The sequence below is a fragment of the Micromesistius poutassou genome (assembly GCF_964030765.1).
Source record: "Micromesistius poutassou genome assembly, chromosome: 16".
Lineage (NCBI taxonomy): Eukaryota > Metazoa > Chordata > Actinopteri > Gadiformes > Gadidae > Micromesistius > Micromesistius poutassou.
Genome location: NC_140286.1, coordinates 4,927,026 through 4,949,750, shown reverse-complemented (window position 1 = coordinate 4,949,750; position 22,725 = coordinate 4,927,026). Strand labels below are relative to the sequence as shown.

The following is a 22,725-nucleotide window of genomic DNA, read 5'->3' as shown; positions in this document are numbered from 1 at the left end:
TCTGATCGTGTTTTCCATACAAATGCTTTATCTGACCATGTTTTCTTTTCTTTACCAAACAGTAAAACAATGTGGATTACAGTGCTACAAGAGTTTTGAATAAATACAAACATTTCCACCGTTTACAAAGGTTACACTTTTAAGGATGATTTGATTTCATTAGCCACTACTAATAATCAATCAGATCTGTGTGGACACTCACAATGTGCGTGTCACTGATTTGTAACAGGCAGTGTATACAGGCAACATGATGAGGTCATCAGTCACCCTCCTCTTTCTCAAGGAAGTCCAACAAGGTACTGGTATCCACGGGAACATTCAGGTATTCCACTCCATCAGCACCCTGAATCAGAAAATAAGTGCAGTCAGTGACAAAAATACTGCAGTGAGGACCAATAATACTATAGTCGGTGACAATACTGCAGTCAAGGACAAATACTGCAGTGAAGAACAATACTGTAGTGCAGCACAAAAATAGTGCAGGGAGGAACAATAATTCTACAGTCTGTGTTAATAATACTACAGTGAGGGGCAAGAATACAGCATTGTGTGCAGCCAATGAGAAGGAAGCGTTGGTACAATAGAAAAAAGACCACAAGCTGCAGGGAAGAAGCCAGGTATTGTAGGCCCACCTTGCGGGTCCGGATCAGTTTGTGGTCTCTGAACTCAGTCAGCTGGGTTCTCAGGGTGAGGTCGGAGTTCACCAGGAACGCCTCGCGACAACGCTGGTAGAAATCTTGGAAGGATAAGCCTGAAAGAAAACAAATATATAAAAGCATATAATGTACTGCAGTGTTTGATAGAGAAATGTGTTTTCACATTCAATCCATACATAGGCGCAGAGATATAATATAAAAAAATTATATCTAAAAAAGAACAACATGTTGTATATTAAGAATTTCACTGGAAGAACCCAGGTCAAAAGCTGAATGGTAAATCGATTCGGAAAACCTCTGATTCCGTTGTATTCAATATTTGAGCAATCACCAACCATGAAAAGCTCTGCATCTTACGCTGAGTGCTTACCGATATATGAGGGGTTGTCTCTGTTCTCCAACTGAAATTCCACCAGAAGCTTGAAAATCCCCCTGTAAAGAAAATATGGGAATCAACCATAAGGAAGATAGAATTGAACAACAACACCAACTGCACCTCTACTATTAACAGTCACATGAGCACATGATAATTATAAACCTGCACTACACAAGGTCTGCCAGTAGCATCCTCTGGTGGCTTGAGTTGTAACTACAGCTATATACTTTCCAGACTTGTCCGAGACGCTCCCACGGTGGGGGATTGACTCAGGCCCGGTTCCAGAACAGAATGCCTTGGGGTGCATCTGAGATTATAGGGGGTGCACCAGTACTATAGTAAAACCAGCTACCCAGCTTCAGTTCAGACTTCGCTTTTTACACTAGGCCTTTCTACCAGTAGATAGACAAGCACTTCTGGGTAGTTGTACTGACATGTTGGGACAAAAACATTTACTGTGCTTAAAAGATGGTATCACATCATGTCTTGTGATGTGGAGAACATTTCAGCTGCAACGTTAGCTTATTGATATCCAAGCTTTGGATATGAGAATGAATTAATAATGGTTAAATTAAATCAAATTTGAAAAGGCTCAAGAGGTTCACATACTTTCAAGCAGCACTGTAGCCTTGTGAGACCAAATAATTTAACAACATAAACATAAAACATGCTCTGTATTTATATAAGTGAACCACTAAATGTTACAAAATAATTTTACATTATCATTCACAAGATAATGCTTGAAATATATCACTTCATGTCTAATACATCTAGATTATATGGAACCTTTTGAATTAAATTACAATAGCTTTTCCCTGATATTCTAATATTATGAGATGCACCTTTATGTGAACCACTTAATGTCAATAAGTGCTTATTCTGCTGCCCAAAACTTTTAATGCTGACAGATAAAACCCAATTAGGAATGTTATTTTCACAAAAAGTAATCAGTAATACATAGTGCCTTTCTTAAAGTTCACAAGATTGTAAATAAATACAATCAAAACACAATTGGCAAATATGGGTTCTTATGAACAACACAGTGGCGCCGGCAAAGGCTGCTTGTCCGGGAGTGAGAGCTGCGCCGGCAAAGGCAGCGAGTCGGGCAGGATTGAGCTAGCGTTGCTAGTGCTAGTGTTCACAACGGTTATACTGTCTGATGTATTGGATTCTTTTGCGGTGTTCTTTTTTATTTTCGGATATCCATTGTAAATGCCTAATTGTTGCTGCCGAAGAAGTTTAATGTCACTGACGTGCGCGCCGCCGGACGGGGCGCAGTTTACGCGCACCTGTCATAATAATAATAACGTTCTTATCGGTTTAGTGAACAAAATAAATGCAGCAAACAACGGTATTTAATGGAACAATTAGTTTTGTGAGCAAGTGTTTTCTTTTTTTTAATCATATTTATAAAAAAATAATAATAATTCACTCCCTCCTTTTTTCAATTGAGGGTGCAAACAATTTTTTTGGGGGTGCAATGCATGCTTATGCACCCCCGTAGAACCGGGCCTGGATTGACTAATGCATTGGCGCATTCATCTTGAGAAACATTCCTATTCAGATATTATGGAGTCAATAGCTACAGCAGAAAAAGTTACATAGGGCAGGTTTAACATGATCACATGATCTTGAATGTGACACCATAAAGGTGTGCTGGGGGTCACCTGGCGTTGGACGTCAAGCTGCGCAGGACGTGCGTGAGCGAGGAGAGGGCCAGTGCGCCCGTCTGCTGCACAAGCAGGGAGTTCTCGTACGACGTCTCCTCCACGTAGCGCTGGTACGTCACACACTCCCACCACAGCCAGTTGAACTGACTCTGCTTGCACTGGTCCCACACTGGAGCAACACACAGAGGATGTTGGAATACATGTTTTTGTATATCCATGATGTTTTTATAAATAATCATTAAAAAATTAAATATATATGTTTAAAAACAAAAAAAAAAGAGGTAAAATATGCATCATGCTTAGTCGTTCACTTTGAGGCTACAGGCCTCCAGGGTATTTTCTCAGACTCCCTAGCAGTGTAGAGACACCTTGTGAGAAGTTTTTTCAGAGAGCCTCACTTTTGAGGTTAAGCAGGATTCAGAGAGTAGAGCGAGGGAGAGGTGGGGAGCAGAATTTTGACTGGTGCTAGCTTGGAATGGCAAATCGTACACATTGTACCTTTAACGTTATCCCTAAAGAAACAGTTCAACTTAAAAAATGCGCAAATTGCGTTCCAGCAATACAAGAAATAAGAGACCAAAGATCTTCTGAATAAATAGTAGTAGAAGTGGAACACAAACACACACACACACAAACACGCTACACACACCCAGTGGGGCGTTGATGTGGTCGATGGACGCCACCAGGTGCATGTTGGGAAGGGACGCCAGGTGCCCCAAAGCACTCTGGGTCTTCTCTCCTCGGAGCATGGGCCCGTCGATGTTGTGGATCAGCAGGTATATGTGGAGATCAGGGCCTGTGGACAGACAAGAGGACGCAATACCAAGGGTTCAGATGCGGGATCCTTCAGCACTACAAGAGATATCTCAGCATGACGTTATCCAGGGAGGTTGGGCAGTGAATCATATGGGATAACGATATATTCAAGTTTTCTGATATCAGATTAAAAATATATATATTTCCGATATTCGATGGCCAATTCTGAACTGGAGAATAGAAAATATCGGATAAGGCTCATTCCTATCCCTATTTGCAAACAAAATCATTAGCCAACGACTCCAACATTAACATACACGTGTGCACAGATGCATCATGAGATCCACCCAAACACATGTGGTTTACCTGTAGGAATATTCACTAAAATGCAATAATAAACAATAACAATAATTAACAACAAAAAAAAACGCCCATCTCCACTGTGTCGGTACCTACTGTCTTTCAGGCTCTGGCTGATGTAATCGATTTGATCCGAGGGATTCCGGAACGTTCCCTGGTGGTCGAGGGCCTCTGATGTCAAAGCGTTTAAGATCTGCAGAGAGTATTGTTGTAGGAAAAGGAAAAGACATTTGAAGCAGGACGGTGGCATGAGATGTGTTGTGGTAGGGGATAGGCACAGTGTCTTGCCTAGCCTATACTGGGGAACATTACCTATGTTTACACTGCATCATTCACAAGTTTTCGGACTGTATGTATTTGTATCATATTTAGCTGTAGTTAAATATGATACAAAGTTAAGCTTCATCCTTTTATATAATGTCATTGCCTTCCTCATAAAAGTTGAGGACTTATTGTAAAAATGTGTATTTTCCATGCATCCCCACTCACGGATTTGAGCGTAATGGAGGGGAAGAACCCGTTGACCACCAGGTGAAGCTCTTGGGACAGCTGGGACAGACGGAAGTCCTCCAACAGAGCCTTCTTGCTGCCCAGACCATAGATCACCACACTGAAGCCCAGCCTACACCAGCGTCACACAACATGAAGCACGTCGCATGCAGAGCATACATGAGGGGGATGTTGATTTAGTTCAAACAGTGGTAAGCAGACCGATGCACAAAAATGTAAGTAGTTCGGGTGGTAAAGTAGGTTGGAACCACGGCTCTAAATGCATTCATCCAACTTTTGCTATCGAATGATTGTTGAAAATTAAAAAAAAAAGTGTAACGAGTGAGCCCCGGCAAACCATCTTCTGTCAAAATAAACAACTTTTTTGGAGTCACTTCCAAAAATGTGTGTAAGGTACGTTTTTGTGATCATCTTCAACTCAGAGGAGGTGGTTGGATGTGAACATTTGAATATCATTGGTTTCTATTGATTCACATCATCGGTCTTTACAATATTCCCCTTGATGCCGATAATCTACATCCTAAAGGATCAGGTTCACACATCCCGCCCCACCCCCTAATATCCTGTTTGACTTGGGGAGAAGCGCCGTGAATGTCATTGCACCCCATCCTAATGTCAGATAAACTAACGGGACAGAGTGGTTCTGTTGTGTTCTCCAACCACTCACTGTAGCTGCAGCATCCACTTGCTGAAGTGCTTCTGGTGTTTGCTGTGGATCTCTTGGATCTCAGAGGCGTAACAGGAGGGCGTGTCCTCTAGCAGGCGAAACAGAGTCTCCTGCAGACACGGAACAAGTCACTCCAAGGGAACCAGAGGGATGGAAGAGGTTTGTTTTACAGAAGAAGAAAAGTGTGAGAGGTGAGGTGGAATCTACCGACCCGGTCGAGTTTGGGGGTATGCAGGCGCTGGAGGGTGCGGTCCGACGTGACCACCTTGGTGCTGCTGTGGGCTTCGAAATACTCCTCTATCAGACTGGGCTGGAAGGGGAAACAGACCACATTAATACTCCTCTATCAGACTGGGCTGGAAGGGGAAACAGACCACATTAATACTCCTCTATCAGACGTGGGCTGGAAGGGGAAACAAACCACATTAATACTCCTCTATCAGACTGGGCTGGGAGGATCCATGCATACATTACCAGAACGACCCTGTTATCTGTGGATACTTAATCCAAACTGCTACTCTGCAACAATATTTTCTATGTTGTCAAAGTAAAGTAGCTGTGAGGATACTAGTACTGATGAAATGAAAGCTTACACATTTTAGTTCCAACAAAAAGCCTTTTATAGTTTAAAATCCAGGAAGTGATATTCCACTCAACAGTAGTGGCCCTTTCAATCTTGTCAAGCACTTTGTAACACTGATTTTCTATAAGGTATATAAATAAATGTAATCACTTGAAATATAATATAAAGTCATAAATAAAGTCACTATGAGCATTCACATGAACAGGGGTGGTCCGGGAGGCTCCACCTGGTTAGCGGGGGCTTCCGGAAGGTTCCGGGTCTTCTTGGCGGGGGTCTTGTAGAGGGCGGCCGACTGCTTGGCCTTGCTGGGAGTGCGGAGGGTCTGCTTGGACGTCTCCTTCTCCCCCTCCTCCTCGCTCTTTCCCCCCTCTCCCTCCTCGCTGTCCGAGGGGGACAGCTCACTGTCGCTGTCCGACTGCATGCTGGGCGCTGGGGACACAAGTTTGACACATGTGTGTCACATGTGTGTAACAAAGTGTATAATACATATTTGACTCATCTGAAAAAAAAATATATATATATACAGTATATATATATATATATATATATATATATATTTTTTTTTTTTACTATGTTCAAATGTGATGGAACCATACAGTGATTTCAGGCCCAGGTGTTCAATGAGCAGGTAGGGGTTAGGCGTGTAGCCCTAGGGGGGGCCCACAGACTGCAGACACTGGGTATTGAACCCAGAAGCTTTTGTCTGGGAGTCAAACACCCAATTCAAGCCACCTCCTGTGGGGGGACTTGGGATGAAGTCATATGATAGAATGTGGATCATGTGTTGGTAGGTACCTCTGTTTGCCATGGTAACGGCAACAGGCAACTCACCCGTTAGTCTTTTCCGGAGCCTGTGGGGGGTGGTGGACACAAACTTCACCTTTCTGCCCTGTCAGAGCGAAGAGGAGGAGTTAAACGGAGAAGATGACGCCGCTTGCCAGCTGATGAAGCAGGGGCGTTGGAGTATGACGTTCTTACCTTCTGGGGGGTCCGGTTCTCATTCTTTGAATCTGAGAGAAAGAAAGAAAGAAAGAAAGAAAAAAAGTATAAAGAACACACGTCTAATATGGCCGATATTGAAGAAATTGTAAGTGTGTGGGTGCCACACTCACTGCGTCCTGAGCGTACAGGGGTCGATGGTTCCGTGTCGGAAGGCCCATTGAAGGTCACACTCTTCCCTGGGGTGCGCGCCAATTCACTCGCTAATCACACACACACACACATCAGACTGAATGGCAGACAGGTGAATGTGAATATGAGCATGTGGTGCCGGTGGTGTGGCTCACCTCGTTCGGCCAGGCCCTGGGAGCGCTTGTACTTTTGGAAGCTGAAGACGTCGGCCCCCGCCACCACAGACCCCGGCTCCTCGTTGCCTGCTGGGTCAGAACATACGGCTCAGAGTTCAGATGACCCACTGACGTGTGGTTGGGTGAACTATGGATATTCACAATGGACTGACGTTATGTAGGGTTAAAAAGGCAGTTATAGTGGTGGCTAGGTCTGTGGATTTTAACTTTTGCGCAGTTTTAAACTAAGCAATGTCAATAATGCCTCTTACACACACACACACACACACACACACACACACACACACACACACACACACACACACACACACACACACACACACACACACACACACACACACACACACACACACACACACACACACACACACACACACCTGTTGCACTCTCGGTTCCGAGCGCCTGTACATATTTCTGCTCGTTAAGGACCTCATCTTCTTCACTATCGTCGCCATCCTCTTCCACTCTAGCCCGTCTGCCTGCTGAGCTCTTAAACGTCACCATCTTCTGGACCGGTGCATCGGTAGCACGTCCTGAAAACAACAACAATCAACAGTGGAACGAGATCCATCAGAACATTTGGAGTAGTCCAACTGGTACTTTTCGTTGGTCGTTGGATGGTCTCCATACCCTCTTTGTTGTCCACGATGTGTTCCAGGACGTCCTCATCTCCCACGAACTTCACCTCAAGCACACTCATGATGACTAAAATGAAACATTGCCTCGTATCAGAAATGATCAGCGGAATCAAGCTACAGAGACTGCCTTTTAACTTTAACTGCCCATGGAGACCTTATGTATAAGACTTTAACGATTGCTTAACTGTGTAGTTTCGATCTCTTTCTGATTACTGATATATTACTGGTATCTCTCCAACAATAGTCTCTAGTGAGTGACAGCTGTCACTATGGCTGAGAAGAGTCAAATTTGATGATATAGGAGCAGATGGAGGATGACGAGATGTATACCGAACACCTTACAAGATATTTTACGTTCTACATTGTCTCAGGACATTGGCATACTTCACTAATTCAGCACAGAGTCTTACCTTATAATGTTAATATGACCAGTGAAACAAATAAAGACTATTAACGAAAGGGAAGTTTTCCAGAAGCGTGAGCCTCACAGATTACGCGCCATCGTCAAAAGTTTTTAAACCACGTGACAAGTGAAAGGTCGGGATGTAGCCAATGGGAACACCGTAATCACTAAAACACAGTTTCCCATCATGCATCTAATGTAGAAGATTGCAACGTTGAACGTTGCATTTATGCATGGATGACACCTTCTGGTCTTTTGAGATTAATGCAACGAAATGACATGTTTATATGTGAATCCGCTGTTTAACCGTATGTTGGATGGTATATGCATTACAGACAAAAAATGTAGTAATCTGAGGAGAATTTGCCAGGGGACCACACCTCCTCTGGCCAAGTCATTAGGGACCGAGCAGGAACCTGCAAGGTCCCTAATGTAATTTGGATTTATTTTAGATTTGAAAATATTAAGTGGAAGTCAGTTTGGATTTTTTTTAAGAAATATTGTGTTACCGACCAAAATAAGTTTCATTTTAAATTATACATTTGATTTATTCAAGTGCATTCGTTTATTTATAAATGCTTATATATATAATTGTTTTGGTTAGATATACATAAAATATTCATTTTGAAAAAAGAGACAATGTTTTATGATATAAATTATTTTGATTGTAAAAAGTTGTTTACTTTGAACCTCCTATTTTATATGGAAAATACTACATTCACAAATGCAAATGGTCTAAAATGAAACCACACATACATTTCAAAGTATAATTCAAACACTATATTGAAACATGAATAAGACTGAAGAATAGCAAAACATTAAAAACAGTATAAATATTGAAAGCCTTTGTGTCTGTTACATGGTACCACTTTGTATATAGTTTTGTTAGTTCCAGTTTCTTGTCTAATTGTTTTATTTGAAGATGATTGCATGACTTGCATATCAATAAATATCAATAATGTGTGTGACTGTATGCATTTCCCTTCCCCAATATATTATGACAAAAACAAATGTAAATACATACACATTTGAAAATATCATTTTATTTTCAGTGCCCAAATGGTAAAATAACTATTAGAAATAAAACATTTCTTATAAATGTGTTTACAATACTTGAATCCTAGAATACTGTTAGTAACCACTACAACAGGTTGTTATAATCCGTTGAGGCTGAGGCAAGACAGCCAATCACCATCCACGGGTGGGGAACCACTTCCCTACCAGACGCCCACCAGAGTGGACGTGGTACACGCTATGCATCATGGCTGTTGCACAAGACTGTAGGGATCAATATTGACAGAGGGAGAGAGAGAGTGGGGATGGAGAGAGAGCGACAGAGGGGGACCATCAGACCATTGGACCTGCAACACTTACAGAAACTTGTTGAATATTGACTGTATGTGTGTGTACTGACGTGGTATGGCACCAGTGTGAGCAGGGAGCCCAGGGGGTATTTGCTGTAGTCCAACTCCCCTGTGATTGGCTCCACTCGGCCATGCTCCTGGGTCATGGACAGCAACCTGCACAGGGGAAGACCAATCAGATGTGTCAGTCACAATATCAGACTAACGGTTCGTTACATGGTAGAATTGTTATTAGAACACCATGTTATGGGAATTTGACTGACTTTGAGTAAACGTGAGACTGAGAAACAGAAAGGTTATCAAATGAATGAATAGCAAATTGAAAAACAACAAAGGCATGTTTAAGAAACAATACTACAAAATCCTGAATGTAGTTTGGACAGAAGTTTGGAGTCAGTGGAGGGATGAGTTTCTTCTATATGTTAAATATAATTTTAGTTCAGATTAGATTACTTGAGGCCTGGATGTCCTTCAATCACAGCATATCCAGAGGCCAGCTTCCCTGCTCCGTCCTGACTGGAGGTGGACGGCAGGAAGCAGAAGAAATGTTGAGGCAACAAAATAACAGCTCTAATAAAATAAAATCAATAACAAAAGTAATGACAGAACTTCCAGCCGTACCAGCGTTTGTGCTCAGTGTTTTGGCTACTCTATTAGAACGACTAATTAAGAGAATGGTATGATAGCAGGAATAACATTTGCCTTTAAAAGTTACAAATCAATTCACTACAAATCCCAAAATGTTCTAAAACCTTCACTATTGTCGCATCTACTCAGATCGCAATTCTTTTAAATGCCATTTCAGAGTGTACCAAATACTGAAATCACAAGTGGGCATGTCCATCCAGATGTTTGATGGCTATGTCATTGTCAACGTCCCAGTCTACCCCAATGGACTGGTCAACTCATAGCTCCAGTCTTAAACAGGTATAGACTAATGAGCCCTCTTTTATTACCTGAGAGCCGCCCAGCCACAGTCCACCAGAAGCTGGTTCCTGTGAGGACAGTGTCCGATGACTCTGGTCAAAACACGCACGGCAACATCCTCCATACGGCACGAGCCAATCAGCGACTGCTGCACATCTGAAGGTCCACATTGAATTAGTTTGAATTAGATTTGTGTTTTATATAAAGGCATAAATACAAAAAGGTATTTTTTATAGATATCATTATTAATATTATTTAAGGTATTTTGTGCTGTGTTATGGAAAGGACCCAAGGACAAGAGACAGGAGGTGGGTTGACCAAGAGAGCGAATAACATGTAGCGTAGGACTACAGGTGGGAATCAAACCGGGTCGCTAATGGGTCACTAATGGGTCAAGAAGTGTAACACTACAAACATCGAGCCCTGACCACATACCATAGAAGACGTAGTTTCCTGGGTGCACCTCACTGAGCTGGCCCATGTCTTTGATTGGATGGCTACAGGAAGGGGTGGAGCCAATGCTGGACTTGCAGTTGATGCCAACGGCTCTCAGTCTGAAACAGGAAACAAGGATTTCAGTGAATAAACAACTGACTTTATGTACTAAAGAGGTAGTCTCACAAATCAACAGATTCATATTTTTTTCCACCAACCAAGACACTAGAGGCGGGGATCTGTAAGCACAAAAAACACAAACCCAAACCATGGCCATCACAAGTAAATTGTGAATATAAAATTACTTTATATTCTAGAGGTTTCAAATGAAACCAATGTAGACTGGCCACTGTAGGAATACATTAATGAAAATCCCCTTCTGGATACATCAACCACTCCACACAAATGAGTTTCTCTTTGGTAGAATATCTCGGTAACTAAAAAGCAAACCATTTATTACTATGCCGTCTCCCCCCAGATGTTCGGCTAACACAGTAGGACTGCTGGGATCCCAGATAGAGAGCTCCTTTATATTTATAGTACTGGTCAGCTGTGGCCTACTGGTTGAAACCGAAGGGTTGCCGGTTCGATCCCCGACCCAGTAGGAAAAATGTGTCATTGAGCACTGCTCTCCCATGCCCACATCCACGGCTGAAGTGCCCTTGAGCAAGGCACCTAACCCCTCACTGCTCCCCGAGCACCACTGTAGCGGCTCACTGCTCCGGGTTAGTGTGTGCTTCACCCCACTGTGTGCTCTGTGTGTTTCACTAATTCACAGATGGGATAAATGCAGAGACCAAATTCCTTGTATGTGTGAGCATACTTGGCCAAAAAGCTGATATACATTTTACATTTACTATCTATTCAAGTATGATTTTTAGGTTGATCCATTCTATGTAGCATTGTGACGATGGGATATATTACATGTAGCTAGGCTGGAAGGTGAATTAGACTTCAGCCTGGAGATGGGATGTGTGCTGTTGGCACCACGCCGATTTTGATCAATCATCTTGTGTGAAGTTGACCTCATTTATTAGGCCATGTGTATTTGTGTGTTCGGTCTTTGCCTTACTTTTCCATGAACTGTAGAGTTAAAGTGGTTGTATCCTGGGCGACCTCTTGTATTTTCTCCACCCCTTTGCAGTGATAAGAGTTCCCACAGTGTGCGTACACACCGGTAAGCTCCACCCCCTCCGTCTTAGCGATGGCCTGAGCCAATAGGAGAGCTTCTGGTTCGGAGTGCAAGACACCGGCTATAACATAAATTTAGAGAAATTAAATAAAAATCTAATTATATTCTGATATTGAACCACACACCCTTTAAATTGAATCAATTATAATCTATTGTTCTCATATAAATACATTTTTTGATCTGTATTTTCATCCGATTGAAGTTTATAAACAAATCGTAAAATTGACATGATTTTTCAAATGAAATCTTGAGCTTCAAGAGATTGGCTGATCATCAATTCACTCAATTCATTTTCAGAATCGCTGTCATGCAGCCATCTTCAGATAGACACATCCAAACAGCTTATTATTCAGCTGAAATATTGATCAGCTGACACGTTGATCAGCTGAACGTTGATCAGCTCACCTCTCCCGTTGCCACAGTCCAGTTTGAGCCAGACGTGCCAGGGGCGTCCGGCCCTCAGGGGCCTCTGGCTGAGCAGCTCCAGGGCCTTGGGGTGGTCCAGCAGAACCTGGAACAGACTGAGCCTCTCTGACAGGGCTGCACAGCGCTCCAGCTGCACACACACACACACACACACACACACACACACACACACACACACACACACACACACACACACACACACACACACACACACACACACACACACACACACACACACACACAATAAAGTGATCAGTTCAGTTTGTTGAAATTAGATTAGAGAAGTTTTATTGTCCAGCTTTATTGAGGATAAAGTATGATGTATGATGCATGATGATAAGAAGAGGTATGAAGTGTACCACAGGTAAAGGGAGACAGGGAGCAGGTACCTTATCAAATGGAAGGGGGTAAGCATAGAGGATATCATCGAACCCATGGTCGGCGTAGAAGGAGGCTTCTGCCAGGGTGGAGACCACCACACACCGCCGAGTCCCCCCGGTCATAATGTCCCCGCACTCCCTTCACACACACACACACACACACACACACACACACACACACACACATTGCAGGGAAATATATACTTTGCACAATCATTGCAAATTGCAATGCATAACACTGTGTGTGTGTGTGTGTGTGTGTGTGTGTGTGTGTGTGTGTGTGTGTGTGTGTGTGTGTGTGTGTGCGCGCGCGTGCGTGCGTGCATGTGTGTGTACATCATACAGGGTTTTATGGGTCTTCATATGCGGTCTCAGCTGCACTCCCAGATCCTGACAGCGATCGACCATCCTCTGAGCATTTCTCTTCACGATGTCTACATCCACTACCATGGCGGGCGTGCATAGCTCTGTAATTGGGTCGCCTTCCATTATGCTGTCAGCGGAAAAAAGCATAAATCGTTGGTTGCAATTAAATCAGTGCGCCTGAGCGAGCTCAACTCAAAAACACATTTCAGAAACGAAGTTTAATTTTAAATAGTAATATTATTTTTAGGGAAGGCACAAATATACCGACCTTAAGCAGGAGCAAACTCAGTGCTTCCAAGTTGAAAAATATATGTGCAATATATGTGCAGATAACCAAGTTCTGTAAATTCGCTCTCGCTTGCATTAATGAGAAGGGGCTATTGACCCATTGAGCTCTCGGTACATGACGTTGCATTTCTACGGCAACTCTTTTGCGTTCAAAAAGCAAACCTATAAATGGACAGCACTGGAAAAAAAAACATGTAATGGCTTTGTTATATGAATACGATTGCACCCCTTTACTAATATATATTGTTTAATATGTTCTTAAAAGGATCTCCATCTGGTTGGACAAATTTGTCTAGATATGATGTCAATACCTTCCTTAGTAAGACGCGTGGTTAAAAATATACGTGAAACGCTTTCACGTTAAAAAATAATAATAAAAAAGAGTGGTCACTATTATTTCTGTCGCGTGCGCAATGCACTATGGGCCGTCGAGTGTTGATGACGCACGTTGGTCCGGCGAGCATTCGCACGCAGTTCGATATACTTCCTGCTTTCCTCGTCGGGCCAACCTACAGCTAAAATGCCACATTGTGTGAAAATTAATTTCGAAAATTAAATGGTCAGATATATACTGTTGTGTTAACATTTCATTGATTAAAAATGCGTTAGAACACGTCTATCTCGAAGACGAGTCCGTTCAGAATCAGCTGCTTATCGCAGGTCGACTGACACGATACTCATACACTTACGTGTTTAATTTGCGTGTGTTTAGACAGATGGGCGCGCACACACACGCGCACCAAGAATCACCCGCATTCATTCATTCTATTAAATACTCACTCGCGGTAAAACTATGTTTTCTCACGATCAAATACTCATCAATCCTAAAAGTAATGGGCTTGTATACGATGTCTGGGTCAAGAACATATGTGTTTGCTGTACGGTGTTTGCAGATGATGATTGCTGTATCAGCTGTTCTTTCCCAAATCATTTAACCAATCATTTACCCTAAAACTAGATTTTGTTTTGGAAGCCTGGAATATACTTTGCTCGAATGTATTATTGTTATTATTATTATTTTAACGCATGGCATAGCCTACTATACTTCATTCATGTTCATTCATGCAGCCCTATGGAAAGAAAATGTTTCCACAATCCACACGCTATTTCTATGCAGTTTCACACGTATGAATAATCTTTGACATCATAATATTTAACATGCAAGTGTAGTGGTGCCTGGTTGCTGCGGGGGAAGATCAGCTTTGCGCCGGGTGCAAACTAGCAACGACACATGCGTCGGTGTAGAAAGTAAATTGCGCCGGGCGCAAGATAGGGCCCTTCTTCTGTTTGGCGCACATGGCTAATTTGCATACGTGCACAGGACTGTAGGAAAGGGAACACGTCGGACTGGCAGCATTACGGGGGCGCGATTAGGCTACGGGCTGGCGGAGTTACATTTAAAAATCGCTTTAAAGTAAAAATAAATAAGAAAAGCGGAATCAATTTGTGGCGCTCGTTGTTCAATCTGTGGCGCAGCGCCACACATTGGCCTATGTGTGGGAAACGCTGGTATAGCTAGGTTGATCTTGAGGTTTACCCTGGACATCTGCTGATAAGAAGTGGAGTCCCTTACAGCAGGGGCGCAGATGGGATTTTTGAACTGGGGGGGACCAAGCTGTCAGCAAATAATTTCAACTCAATAAGTTATTTTTTTGTAATTTGGGCTTTAACTAGCGCTCAAGTAGTTACTTTCGTAATAGCCTATGGGCCAATAGTTTGCACTAAAAAGCCATTGGAGAATTCTTATTTGAAATCATGGATAAACAACAGTGAACACTAGCCGCGTTTACATGGACACTTCTGTTCCGAATAGATTTCTAATCGGAACAGATCTATCCTGTCATGCGATCCGAACGTAGGCCTACTGTATACATGGCATTTCCAAAAGTGGTAAGCGAACGTTCTGTTTCTCGCGCACACCTGACACATCTGGACCGGCGGCGACTTAATGGACGTGTTATCACTATTTGGCATTTTTATGTATTTTGTTGGTTTTGTTTGTATCGTTTGTTGGTAAGGTTGGTTTGAAGCGCTCGTAGAAACTTCTTAGCTCTACCGTAGTGGTGATTCAGCTCCTGACGCATTCTCCGCCACTGTACAGTAGGCCTAACCTTTATATTAACAAAACTGTCTTCTAAATTAATGAAATACTGGGAAACGAATAAACCATTATAAGCAACGAGTGAACTTAATAAGCGGTCGAAATATTTTTTTCAACCACCGCCTCTTTCCCTTGACGGTGCGCAAAGCCCGCACGGCGCACACAGACAGGTAGCAAAAAGCAAAGCAGTCTCAGCATAAACACACAGTTGTGCGTTAAATTTGTCCATCGGGGGACACGTCAATTCCTCTAATGCTGACGTTTAAAATATATCAGCACCTATTTACCTTGATCTTCAGCTGTAGCCTTGCTGAACTCCCTGCATCCTCGCTGTCTTTATTCATTTTTTCCAGATTCGTATGGCGATCTTATTATGGTAAACTAGCTCATTGGTGAACACCTCGTCAGGTTTTAAACAGCGACACGCACTCGGAGACAGTAGCCTAGGCCTAAAGAAAGACAGGTCCATAGCTGCTGCACAAAAATAATGCGTTGCCAAGCAGTAGACCTAGTTGGTCTTAAATGGGGGGAAAGCAAGTTCAAGTTTAACATCGATTTGCAGTGATCACTTGGCTGAAGGGTTTTATATGCCTATTCATTACATAATTAGCGCATTTGAAACTTGTGTGGCCTATATGGGTGCGGCTTATTCTGCTTTTTTAAATACATAAATGAAAGGCTTGCGGTTTATCCATGATGCAGCCTGTATGCGGGAAATTACGGTAGGCCCCGACAGGGCGAACCGGACCCCGACTTGAAGCGGCGGTGTCTTCTCCCTTAAGGGGCTTATTTTAGATAATAACCGGCGACGTTCTATAGGCTACATTATTACACGGCTACTTGCCGAAACGAAAAAATAACTTCACACGGTGTGTTAAGTTGTGTGAACCACGTGACTCCTCATTCTCAATTTGAGAATGAGGAGTCACGTGGTTTTTGGGGAGGGGAGGGGAGGGGAGCGCCAAGCAGAGCTATGAGGAGAAGCTGTCAGACTTAAACAACGTCGACCCATACGAGTTACCTGCAGCAGAATGGGACAGAGAGTTGCTTCACTTTTTGAGTTTCATGCTAATACTAATGTGTTGTGAATACATTGCGTTGACCAAAGTGACAAAGTAATTTACCGCGATTGTTTCGTAAACACTAGATTGTAACGAGGTGTTCCATGCACACAAACGTTAGATTAACTTCCCACATGTTTTGCAGCTTGTTATGCTAATTTGATTTTAGCCCAATGAAACATACTAGGCATTGTGGTGGGGGCTTCGAAGTAGACAAACCAGTTCTGGTTAGGCTAGGGTAGTTAATGGTCTGGTTAGACTAAAGCAAGCCATTAACGGTGTGAATGAAAGGTCTGTGAGATTCAGGCTGCAGACAAATGTAAATCTGGAAAGCTGCATACAAATGGAAATGGGGGTCTAGACTAGGCTGTAACTTGAAATAAAATGTGTCCCTTGTCTTCAAGGCTTTTTACTGTTTCTCTAATTTATTTACCTCTTGTATCTAACAGGTCATGCATTCACGATGGCTCTGCGAGCCTCCACTCACCCCATGGGTCATCCTCACACCATCGGGGCAAGTGTGTTCGGCCCACTGTACATGCATGGCTGGTGTAGTGGAGTCGTGCACCCATGTCGGAGCCCTGCTGTTTATGGTCGATGCCTGTGTACGGTTAAAGGAGAAGGCCACAGTCACAGACGAACCGGCCTACTGGAAGCTGCCAAGCAGCATCAACAAGGTCCTGCCAGAGGTTGGCCAACGCATCAATTTCATATCTGCTGCAGCTACACGGAGGTCTCTAAACAGACGAATAGACGGTGAGACCCACAATAGTCCTGCGCTGAGAACACGTCCAGCCAAAACAGCCAATGACACACCGACACCAACACCGGAAGAGCTAGCAGTATTCTACCAGGAAATCAGCACGACAGGGACAAGATCAGCAATTTTGAGTGTGCTACCCGAATACTACGATGAGTTCAGAGACCCTATTCTGCCCATCCGCAGCTTACAGTCTCTGGCTAATGGAAGCGGCCTTGATAGGAGTGACTTGCCTGCGCTGCAGAAGCACTGCCAGACCATAGGGAGCATTGCTGATGTGTCTGAGGAACAGGCAGTGCAGATAGAGAGAAGGACGCGGGGACAGCACAACTCATCACTTTGGTTTGCTGCACGGGCTGGAAGAATCACAGCCTCCTCAATGCATTGTGTTTATGCAACAGACATTAGTTCACCAGCACCCTCCACCATAAAGAGGGTTTGTTATCCTACACGTGGGCCAGGAACAGCAGCCACCAGTTGGGGCATCAAACATGAGGAGACAGCGAGGCAGGCATACACTGCCCAAACAAAGGATCAGCACACCGATCAACAAGTGGAAACTTGTGGGTTTTTTGTCAACCCAGCCTTCCCACAGGTAGTAGCATCGCCAGATGCCATTGTTACTTGCACTTGTTGTGGGAAAGGCTGCATAGAAGTGAAATGCCCCGCGAAGTACAAGGACAGCACAATCCTTGGTGCGTACTCATCAGATGACCGCAACTTCTGTCTGCATGCTGTTGATGGTCAGGTGCACCTCAAGAAGAACCACCAGTACTACACGCAGGTCCAGACCCAACTGTTTGTAACAGAGAGTGCCTACTGTGACTTTGTAGTGTGGACATTGAAGGACTGTGTGATTCTGCACATAGCTCCAGACAAAACATTTTGGAATGCACAGCTTCAGAAGGCACAGGACTTCTTTGTGAAGGTGGCTCTCCCTGAACTTGCAGTGCAATATTTCTCGATACCACCTACCTCCCAAGCATCACCTGGCCCCAGTGTGCTTCGTGAACTACAGCCACAGACCGTGGTGAAGAGGCCAAGGAAGCAGTCTGCCCAAAAAGCACCAAAGCGAACAAACGCAGTGTGGTGTCTCTGTGCTGGACCAGAGGAAGGTCAAATGGTGGCCTGTGACAACCAGAACTGTACAATTCAGTGGTATCACTTCCATTGCGTGGGGCTTGTGGACACCCCTTCTGCTGACACTGCATGGTTTTGCCCTTCTTGTGCTGAATAGTGTTGATTGAGTGAGATTGTACATCCATGCACATTTCTTTTTGATTTCTTTATTGCTATTTTTAAATGTTAATTTTTAAATGCACATTGTTCTTTTGCACTGTTTACTGTTTCAACCTTTTGAAATGTTGCACTGTCAATTTCTATTTATTCAATTTATAGTTCTATTTCTATTCTAACAGTTCTCAATAAATAATGTTACGCCATATCATGTTGTTTGAAGAATTTATTTCAACACGAAACAGTAAGGAGGCACTCAAACAACACTTTTACACATATTTGTTAAGGCACAGCAAACAGTGACAATCTTATCCAACGGCATTAGGTTTTCACCCTCACATTTGATGAGCATGTTCACAGGTACAGTGGAGTGTAAGAATTTAAATTTGTTGCGCACAACACCAATCACCCTCTCAACATGAATCCTGAGATGTGCTATGGCCCTAGTCTCCTCCACATCTTTCGCATCCAGCTGTGCACGACCCCTTGTGAACGTAGGTACCTTAACTTCAGCACACATACCCACACTTTCCCTGATATTAAAGCCCCTATCTGCCAGCACAATGTCACCTGGCAACAGTTTGTTGAGGAAACCACTTTGCTCTGTTATACGTTTGTCACTAGTGCGCCCACCCCACCCTTGGGATATGAAAGAAATTACACCCTTTAGGTGTAAGGGTGTAATTAGGTACTTCATGGTGTATGCATGTTTATACTGAGAAAGTCTGTGCCCTTGCCAGTACATTTGAGGGTTTTTCAATAAACACCTCGAAACAATCCACAATGGCGGCTACATTTTTCCCGAACAATTCCACGAACTGGTGTGGCATACTCGTCAATAAACAGTCTCTGCTTGGCCAGTGCACTAATGGACACAGCCGTGCATACATCACTCCAAGGGTATGGTGAAAGGCATCACTGACTGTTGTCCTGTGTACCCGAAACAGATGGCTGATGTGCTTTACTGGCAGGTCTAGTCTGAGGCGCATTAGAGTCAACAGGACAAGCTGGAAGGGTGAGAGTTTCTTCATCCTACCTTGAGGCAGATATTGGGTGAGACTGCATAGAAGTGTCTGAAACATTACATAGCTTGCAAGTCCTGTGTAATACTTCACTATGTTATCATCACCACTCAGAAAGTTCTCATTCATCCAGTACTCATCAAGCTCCTCCTTCAGCTTTCTGTTTTCCTCCAAAAGACTGTTGATTACATCTCCTCTAGATGTGCAGAGTCCACATTCCAGGTCCTGTGCTGGGGATGGCGGTCGCTGGTCCTGTGCTGGGGATGGCGGCCGCTGCTCCTGTGCTGGGGATGGCGGCCGCTGCTCCTCTGTCGGGGATGGAGGCCGCTGCTCCTCTGTCGGGGATGGTGGCCGCTGCTCCTGTGCTGGGGATGGAGGCCGCTGCTCCTCTGTCTGGGATGGAGGCCGCTGCTCCTCTGTCGGGGATGGAGGCTGCTGCTCCTCTGTCGGGGATGGAGGCAGCTGCTCCTCTGTCGGGGATGGAGGCCGCTGCTCCTCTGTCGGGGATGGAGGCCGCTGCTCCTCTGTCGGGGATGGAGGCCGCTGCTCCTGTGCTGGGGATGGAGGCCGCTGCTCCTGTGCTGGGGATGGAGGCCGCTGCTCCTCTGTCAGGGATGGAGGCCGCTGCTCCTCTGTCGGGGATGGAGGCTGCTGCTCCTGATGCTCTGCCAGCGGTGGCACTTGCTCCTGGCGCTGGGTCCTGCTGCGCATTACATGCCGCTGATATCTTGCTCCATCTGTTGGCTTGACATCACTGTGGCCTAACCGCAAAGATGGTGTCCAGTCAGGGTGGTTCTCCACCATCTCATATGATGGTTTACCTAGAACAGAATAATTAGATTATGAAAACTCAATGTAATCAATGCTTTAATTACAATCAATGCTTTAATGCAATGTACAATGTACAATCAATGCTTCAATCAATGCTTTAAGCTTTTACAGAAAATGTGTTAGTTAAGCTCAAAACAATCATGGGAAACACTAATGTCATGAACTGAATCTCAACTAGTTTTGTTTAAAACAACATTAATGGTTGGGCCATCGAGCATTTTCTAAGAAGCAACAGTTTGTTAGGTAGCTAGCTAGCTGCTAGAAAACAACTTCAGATGCACTTCAGGGTTCGCACCAACATAAGGTACACTTCGTGGCTTTAAGAGACGACAACATAAACAAATTTAAATTAGACATTTTTGCAGATGCAGATGCAGAGAACACACTCTTATCGACTGGGGAATGTTATCGAAAGTAAGGTCCTTTCTTCTGATTGCAGCCACCCAAGAAATCCGACGTCTCCTCATGATGTCGGATACTTGCTCTCCTAAGTGCGTTCTCCATTTAGGGAACCTAAAAAACTGTAGCCCACTGTTCTTACGATTTCCTCTCGGCGATCGTGTGAGGCATTGGAGCAGTTTTTAACGCAGCAGTTGCTTCCAGGCATTGTTAAAACAGTAAAGAATTTCAACAACCTCCTCTGCTAGCAGCTACCGTGTCAACAATAACGCAAAGCTCAGCTGCACTCGGAGGGGCGTACCTACCAACATGGCGGAAGGGGGGGGGGGGGGGGCTTACTGTGCCGTGACGTCAACTCCTCATTCCTAAATGAAAACACAATTCGGTGTTTAGCTAGGCTAGTTGCACACGTCTTTTTTATGTAGACTAGCCTAGTCAAGGCCTGCGGTTCGATGAATACTTTTCTATTAGATGTAGGTACCCAATGTGTTCGCGTTATCCATACAGCATGGCCTTTTCATGCATTTTAATTGCCCATAGATAGGCTACACCAGCGGTCCCCAACCACCGGGCCATTCAGCTCTTAGCAGATCTTAGCTAGATTCCTGACCGGGCCTATGGCCGGCGGCGGAACCCCGACCGCGGAGCCCCCCGGCGGCGGAGCTAAGATCTGAATATTAGCCCCAGCTTGATGATTCGGATCTTAGATTATGGTAGGTGAAAAGTTTGGACCCCTGGGCTACACTATCCATTGGAAATTGACACAGTTTCTCGTCGGTGAGTTCGCCTTAGCACTACAGGCATCATGCACTTAGCACGTGATCAGACCACCAGAGTTGTTGGTCGTAGCACATTGAGACTAGTGCCGCGGTCAGTCGACCGCCTATTTATTTTTGTTCTCCCGTCAAACGGCTCACTGTAAATTCACCTCCGCACAAGTCTGTGCGCTGTGCGCGCCCTGCTGGTTAATCTGCTATCCTCTTTCTTCCCCCTCCCCCCGCCTTCACTGCTTTGATATGAAAAATGGCTGAGGCAGGTGAGTCCTCCGAATCAAGTCGAGTATTTCAGGCCAACTGGTAAAGGAGTGTCACGGCTTACAAACACACAAACCATAAAGCCTATGGACGCCTCAGAACGGACTAGTCAACGCGCTGCGGCATCACTCGGGTGTGTGTGTGTGTGTGTGTGTGTGTGTGTGTGTGTGTGTGTGTGTGTGTGTGTGTGTGTGTGTGATTTCAAAGTAACAAACTCAAAGCCGATGCATGCGTCCAAAACTATTCGTTCAAAACCAAATAAACAACAAAAACAGCGTCCCTTATTCGCTTTAAATACTTCATTTACCGCGCCGTATTAATTCCCAAGTTTTGAAAAGAAAAAGTATTTGAAGCGAATAAGCGACGACACACACGCACGAACACACGTGCACGCACGTTCATTCACGCAAGCAGGCACCCACTACAACCTGGAGAGGCTGTAAATGCTTTTAAAAATGATAATGGCTATAGACAATTTTTGACAGGTTACAAATTCTCCCAATTTACTTACCATTCCTCTGTACATATTTGTTTTTTCCTGCATTTTACAGATTTGTGAGGAGTTTTTCTGTATTACAAACAAAGATCTACTCGGAACATTCAGAGCTGCTGTAGAAAAATATGCGCCCCTACTGCTGAGTTTGTACCGCGCCCGAAAGACAGTTTGGCAAGGATCTGAAGGAGATACTGAGAAAGCTTGATGATGAGGTGTGTGCACAGTACAGTACCAAACAATACTACCCAGATGAAATTCAATCTGTTGAATTACAATTAGTCTTGCTATTATTAGAGCTATCTTTCTGTTTTTTCTTTTTTTCTTTGAGACCACCAACATCGTCAGACACGAAGCAGCCATGAAAGGACTTCCTGTGTTCCTACGTGAAGATCCTAATCTACTTTTCAAGCAGTGTCTTGTAAGTATTAATGGTCATTAATATGAAGATACTGTAATTTAAAATACTAGAAAATCTGAAAGT

At 44.0% G+C, this 22,725-nt stretch overlaps 2 protein-coding genes across 3 annotated transcripts; both read right to left on the bottom strand.

Moving 5' to 3' along the window:
* Positions 1-50: 50 nt before the first annotated feature.
* Positions 51-8,034, bottom strand: orc2 (origin recognition complex, subunit 2). 2 transcript variants are annotated; one of them, XM_084480585.1, is made up of 17 exons: positions 7,934-8,034; positions 7,516-7,590; positions 7,263-7,418; positions 6,865-6,954; positions 6,691-6,780; positions 6,557-6,588; positions 6,410-6,467; positions 5,805-6,007; positions 5,207-5,305; positions 4,996-5,105; positions 4,308-4,440; positions 3,915-4,011; positions 3,352-3,498; positions 2,700-2,871; positions 1,027-1,088; positions 633-751; positions 51-343 (listed from the first exon to the last, which is right to left on the bottom strand). In XM_084480585.1, the coding sequence occupies exons 2-17, from the start codon at positions 7,583-7,585 to the stop codon at positions 260-262; spliced, it is 1,722 nt and encodes a 573-aa protein (XP_084336711.1). In that variant the 5' UTR covers positions 7,586-7,590; positions 7,934-8,034; the 3' UTR covers positions 51-259. The 2 variants fall into 2 exon arrangements, with proteins under 2 accessions (XP_084336711.1, XP_084336712.1); XM_084480586.1 differs by having other exon boundaries at positions 6,865-6,951.
* Positions 8,035-8,949: 915 nt separating this feature from the next.
* LOC311361436 (D-serine dehydratase) lies at positions 8,950-13,414 on the bottom strand. Its single transcript, XM_084481602.1, has 10 exons — positions 13,285-13,414; positions 12,994-13,143; positions 12,660-12,789; positions 12,250-12,400; positions 11,725-11,905; positions 10,653-10,771; positions 10,247-10,373; positions 9,744-9,806; positions 9,341-9,446; positions 8,950-9,204 (listed from the first exon to the last, which is right to left on the bottom strand). The coding sequence occupies exons 2-10, from the start codon at positions 13,137-13,139 to the stop codon at positions 9,115-9,117; spliced, it is 1,113 nt and encodes a 370-aa protein (XP_084337728.1). The 5' UTR covers positions 13,140-13,143; positions 13,285-13,414; the 3' UTR covers positions 8,950-9,114.
* Positions 13,415-22,725: the final 9,311 nt, after the last annotated feature.

Excerpts from the sequence above, each read along its gene's own strand:
- orc2 (XM_084480585.1), bottom strand. The coding sequence starts at position 7,585 with ATGAGTGTGCTTGAGGTGAAGTTCGTGGGAGATGAGGACGTCCTGGAA. Across the intron at positions 6,781-6,864 it reads CCAGGGCCTGGCCGAACGAG|CGAGTGAATTGGCGCGCACC; the intron begins GTGAGCCACACC and ends GTGTGTGATTAG. Across the intron at positions 2,872-3,351 it reads CCACATCAACGCCCCACTGG|TGTGGGACCAGTGCAAGCAG; the intron begins GTGTGTGTAGCG and ends GTGTTGCTCCAG.
- LOC311361436 (XM_084481602.1), bottom strand. The coding sequence starts at position 13,139 with ATGGAAGGCGACCCAATTACAGAGCTATGCACGCCCGCCATGGTAGTG. Across the intron at positions 12,401-12,659 it reads ACCCCCTTCCATTTGATAAG|CTGGAGCGCTGTGCAGCCCT; the intron begins GTACCTGCTCCC and ends GTGTGTGTGCAG. Across the intron at positions 10,772-11,724 it reads ACTCTACAGTTCATGGAAAA|ACTGAGAGCCGTTGGCATCA; the intron begins GTAAGGCAAAGA and ends TTCCTGTTTCAG.